At 35.3% G+C, this 6,000-nt stretch overlaps 1 protein-coding gene across 3 annotated transcripts in view; it reads right to left on the minus strand.

The window, feature by feature from the left end:
* The window catches only part of LOC145671242 (serine/threonine-protein kinase 16), a 73,558-nt gene extending 70,407 nt beyond the window's left edge, over positions 1-3,151 (minus strand). For 2 of the 3 annotated variants that reach the window (XM_081740152.1, XM_081740151.1), the window contains exon 1: positions 2,835-3,151. Coding sequence is in view for 1 of the 3 variants with exons in the window: in XM_081740153.1 (XP_081596279.1) it covers positions 2,696-2,697 (2 nt within the window). In the remaining 2 variants the exon portion in view is untranslated. Of the gene's footprint in view, positions 1-2,695; positions 2,713-2,834 lie in introns of those variants that run through there. The other variant, XM_081740153.1, reaches the window with a different exon arrangement.
* Between the last annotated feature and the right edge of the window lie 2,849 nt (positions 3,152-6,000).

The following is a 6,000-nucleotide window of genomic DNA, read 5'->3' on the forward strand; positions in this document are numbered from 1 at the left end:
GCGATTTAAAGAATCGGTAACTGACATCCGCCAGCGGGGTCTGAGTAACTTTTAGTAATATCCCGCAAAAGACATGCAAGAGGTACTGGACTCAAGGCCAGGGTTGGCAAAAACCATGGTTTTTATTGAAAAAAAAAAAAAAAAGTTTTTTTTTTTTGTTTAATTTGCTCTATGTATTTATATCACATATGGACATTTGTTTCGCCTTGGTGTTATTATACAACAATCGAGTTACGCTGGAAGGGGTTACATAAGCTTAAAGCGAAATCCAAACCGTTTCTCGGCTTACATCAGAAAGAAATTGTCCTCTATTTCAACTCGAAACCAGGATTAACTGGCGATACGTCTGCCGACTCACTCACGAAGGACTGCTGATAAAAATACATTGTACTGATCTTTACATACTTGTTAATATAATTGTGATGAGCCATTTCACGAGGACAAAACAATAAACAGTCGCACAAGTGAAACTATTATACAGAATTACATATGGACAATTTCCAAATACTACAGAGTACAGAAGAACTAATTTAGTCCAAGTTAGTTTACTACAACTTTTATTAGTCCAAGTTAAACAAATACAACGACTTAATTTGCATATCAGTAAGAAAAGTGAATAAAGATAGGAATTATTTGAATCCACTTTGGTTCTGACCCATTTATACATAAACAGATACCAAAGATACTGCTGATTTCAATAAATGCCTCTGGAGTTTTTGTATGACCCTCTTCCCCCCTCCCCCCAAAAAAGTACGGCACTTCGATGTATTTTACCAACAGTAAACAATATTAAAACGAAACAATATTTTGAATTTTTCTTTGATTGCAATTGCATAACAATAACAACTATTAAAAAAATTACAAAAGAAATATTCATAAAGTTATAAAAAGAACAAAAGTTGCTTTTGTAGCATAATCTCTTTGAGTACTGAATGGGGAAATTAGGTCTGAATATAATACGAATAATATATGAGAGTGAAACGTGATAACCCACAAGTGTGTGTTCATTGTCAGAGAAATAAAGATTTCACGGGGGATTTTACGAACACTTACACTTTTACGAACATTTTTCGTTTATTGGTTTAAACCAGCCAATCCTGCTCAAGGCAAAAAAAATAAATTTGCTTTTCTTGAAATAGCTAATAACATTTTATTCGTTACATTTTATGGTTTTCGTTTTCACAATATGAAGTGTCGTAAGTTATTTTAAGTGGTAATATTCAATATGTATTACACCGAATCTACTTTACACCTAAATTTCCCCACACCGAGTTTTCCGTAAACCAAATTATCTGTACACCGAATTTTCTTACATCCCTTTTTCATGTGTCCTGAGCCTCTAACTCCGAATACAAACAGTATGAAAACAAATCTACTTAGAACAGCCGAAGAGAACATGGCGGTGCAGTGATGGTAATAGAAAGAATATTTCTTTGTACTTTGTTAAATTAGTTGCTTTGTTGTTGTTTTTTGGGCAGTTCGTTGAGATCTGTGAAACACCCAATGGTCAGATCGAAGAAAAAGTACTTGATTCTTCTAATTTGTCCGTGGCTTGGATCGGCCCAATAGTCGTACAGGGCACGTATCTTTGTCTCGGCTCCTGGGTTCCTTCGTAAGGGTCCCAGTTGTCGGAGCACATTTATTAGAAGGTCCGGGTGTAGGCCGTTGACGTAGCCGAAACTTGGTACGACCATTCGGTCGTGGTAGTTAAGATTGCTTCTCCAGAAGGCAGTTCGGGTCAATTGCGGAAATTCCCTTGCGGGTCAGATGCGGGTCTTCGCGGTGGTGCCATTACTTGTGAATAGTGTCAGCGAATGGAACTTGTACATGGATCTGCCTACATTGATGTAGTTGCCCTTGTACTTAAGGTGTTTTTCCAGGAATATCTTTTTTTTTTATATCGTATGGGGAAGAATAGTAATATGCCTTTGTACTTAGTGTATGACTATGTGTGGGGGGATTTGAAAACACACATTGGATGTCCCGTGCACGTGGATACTTCTTACTGTTGCACTACCTACAAAAATGATTCTACTTGATGAAGAAGTGGTAATACGAATAAGAAACGCAGATCACGGTGTATTCCATGTTGGAGTGTGAATACAACATGATTTGGGTTTGTTGTGTGTTCTATTACCATTTCTACATGATATAGTATCATTTCTGTAGGTAGCGCAATAGTAAGAAGTATCCTCGTGCACGGGAGATAAGAAGTAGCTGTTCTTTTCGAGTGATGCACTTAACCTTGACCTGTATGCATAAAATACTGGTTTCCTACAGTGTGCAGAAGTTGAAATCAATATCTTACACAGTCTTTCTTATGAATTCACTTATTTTAACCATGTAACTGCCAATATTATATCGACCGGGTTAACTTTACAATGCCCGCTCTAGCAGGTATATTCTCAGAAACGAGAAATTACACTCTATTCATTTTATGAAAACGGATCAAAACTTACCTAACCTTAAGCTAGCCCGATCCTACCCCTAACCTAGTTATCCCAATCTTGTCTACTCTACTCCACCTACTTACTCTACTGTACCATAAAGCAATTCTACTTAGCGATTCGCAGCTGGACTGCTGGAACGTGTAAAGTTTACCCAATAATTTCATACAGTTAACAACTCGAATCTTGTACATCGATTCAACATGTAAATTTTACACATATTGTTAATCTCTGTTTATGTTACGTACATAAAATTAGTATTTCGTACGTAGAATTATAGTTTTTATTTTATATTCGTAGTCTTCGTTCAAGCACTTATTATAAATGGGTTAATAATTTTTATGTGCTACAAGTGGTTAATTGACGTGTAGTGTAAGAAAAACCTACCTTAAATTAATAACCTAATTCATCCCATATTTGAGATACACATTTTCTTGTTATTGCACTCTTTTCTCCATTCAATTGTTCTATCAGTGCTGTCAGATCATGAAAATTTCATATACAGGGATTTAAAAGAAAAAACTTGAACTTCATTCAGCACTTGTTAGTGTCAATTTAACGCAAGTTTGCATATTAGTTCGGGATAAATTGAATTAAAGTTATAATACCGTAATTCCTTATTGTATTATTTACACTTCGTTGCAATCCGCAAATTTTGTGAAGAATGATAGGCAATGAGTGTGGTCCTAAAGCTTATCCAGACAAGAGTGACCTGTTGGTCTTATGGGAACAGCGATGCCAAGTCACAGATCACATAGCCTAACGGCTCGACTAGTTCCGATCTGCGAATTGCGAAGACCGACGAAAAGATGCGAATGCGAACGATCCCAACATGCTGGTATTGTTCGTCAGAACTCGTGCGAACGGAGGGTCGTCTGGAGGGAAATTGAGCGCTACGTGAGAGAAGAAAGTTTGTTTTGCGTGAAAGCAGACGACGTTGCGAGGTGCGGAGATAAAAATAAAAATGGAAATAGATATTGATGCTTTAATAACTTGTGTATTTGATAAAGTTCCATTGTGAACCAAGCTCATCCAGATTACCACAAACGACAAATCGTGAACAAATTATGGGCAGATGTAAGTAAAGAACTTGGTTTGGAAGGTATATATATATACAGGGTGCGAATTACCGGGGGGGATGAGGGGGATTTCCCCCCTAATCATATTTTGTTCCCCCCCAAAGAAGTCAGCTGAAGTATCCCCACCGGGGATGCTCGCTTTCCCCCTCAAACTATGCTTAGTGTAACTCCAAATTTCACTGATTTTTGTTATTTCTTGTAAATTTAATCTTCTAGCTGTATTTCGAAATGTTCGATGTAAACTGTTCAGTTTTGGTCATTTCTACTTACCACCTAATTACCCACTATTTTCAATGTTGTTTAGTAGAACTATATTATTATGACTACGGTCGTTACTTGCAACTGTACCTTCGTACCCTTCAGTTCGTCATCGTTTGTGAATTTGAATGTCCTAATTGCGTATAACAAAGCCACATATAGATTTATAAATGTTCTTAGCGGTTGGCCAAGAAGAAGTAAACAAATAGCTTCTTCTACCATACTTGGCGAAGTTCGGATATGTCACATTCATCCTCTATATTTGTATCGATTATCATCTTATTTTAATTTTTGTTATAACATGTTATTTCATTTTCCAGTGTACTCTTTGTTAGCACATGGTCTTCATTCCCTAGTAGGTTGTGAGTATGCAACTCAAAAGTTGCATTTAATTTGTGATAATTAGCATAGTAATCACTGCTTTTACAGTTTACGGAAATGAACTTTTGAAACTGTACTCAAAATCTGAGATATAGGTATTCTCTCGTATATGTTAACGTACACGCTGGTAGATACGCTCCTAGTGAGCAGACATGTTAATGAAGGTGATTTCTAGGTGAATAAGCGAATAATTCAAGATTTGTTTCAGCATTTGTTAATACGACTGGTTCTCTGTGTCATTGTCCGTGTCTGTATAAGCATTTCAACTGGAGCGGGTTTTTTAAAAGTTAACCCTTCATTTTTCCATCTTTTCGCTGTACAGTTTGCTGTCCACGCAATTAATGTTGTCTGAAAAACTTCAGTGTAATGTTTTACTTTATTTAAATAACGTAGCCCATAGTGAATCAACTCATCTTCAACCTAACAGTAAAGTAATTTTTAAGTGTTGACTTTCCGTGCCCATCACGGAATCGATATTTGGAGAAAAAAAAAAAAAGCTGTGATGAGCACAGCTTTAGCGGGAAGTAGAAGCACAAGCTCGAAATTTGAATTGAGAGATTTTAAATATTTGGCCTTCGATTTGACCTTGATGTGAGAAATCGGTACCAGCAACAATCCATTTCTTATTTGATAGGCTAATATCTAGATTTTCTTTAAAAAAAAAAAGTCCGGTTTAACTGATAATTTTAGTGGTTTTCACAAGACTGAAGTAGGTTTCTTTTCGCAACCTGTATGTATTAATGCAAAGTGGAAGCTTTCAATATGAGTGGACAAATTAACATATGCTTGTGATCACGGCTATCGCTCGAGCCAAATTATTAACTAAATAAACTTTAGAGAGCTACGAGGACAAGAGTGAGTACAACATTAAAACACGTTCAGAAAGGTTTAGTGGGGTGTGTATATAGTTATTGTCGGTAGATTTATTAAATTAATAAATCTCTCATTTATTACAGGTCACACACACACATATTATATATATATATATATATATGGGGAGTAAGGCATTTATTGTCTCATTTTGAAATTTGAACCTTCAGACTATGTCCTTTGGCCTAATTTTATCCCCCCAATATAGGTTATCTAATTCGCACACTACATATATATATATATATATATATATATATATATATATATATATATATATATATATTCTTTGTTTTCTATTTAAAATATAAAGATTTAATTCATACGCGAACCGCAACTTTTTATTCAATTTATATTTCCTCTTCGTTCCTCAAATAATGATTTTACGAATACATGTAATTATTTACTAATATGTGTGAAACAGCAAAAATGGGTTTTTTACTCCTGGAGAAAATTTTCTTAGAACGTTGGTTGATTTTGCAATCTCAAATTTTATTTAATTAATTTATTTTAAAGTGAAAATAGCGGTTACCACAGAAGCATAATAATAACACGAGCGACATTCACTCTATTTTGCACACAAAGGAAATTTATTATTATTATTATTATTATTATTATTATTATTATTATTATTATTATCGTTGGTCTGAAAACTTTAAGATATGAATTTTAAAGCAAAAATATATCACATTGAAGGTTTGAAAGAAACATTGCAACTTGATTCGCATTCACAAAACTTCGGATGTAGTAGAGACACATGAATTCACATTTCGCATTCGCATTCGTGTTCGCAGTCGCATTCGGATGCAATGGAGGCTCGGCCTTACGCTTAAAACAGGTGCTGGCTGTAATTTCTTCCATTTTGATGTATTAACAGACACTAACGCACCTATGCACACACAGACTTTGTTCCTAGAACAGCACAGTAAGTAAATGAACACAATCAAGAAAATGCCGAATGTTCAGAG

The sequence above is a fragment of the Thermobia domestica genome, chromosome 15 (assembly GCF_964235325.1).
Source record: "Thermobia domestica chromosome 15, izTheDome1.hap1.1, whole genome shotgun sequence".
NCBI lineage: Eukaryota > Metazoa > Arthropoda > Insecta > Zygentoma > Lepismatidae > Thermobia > Thermobia domestica.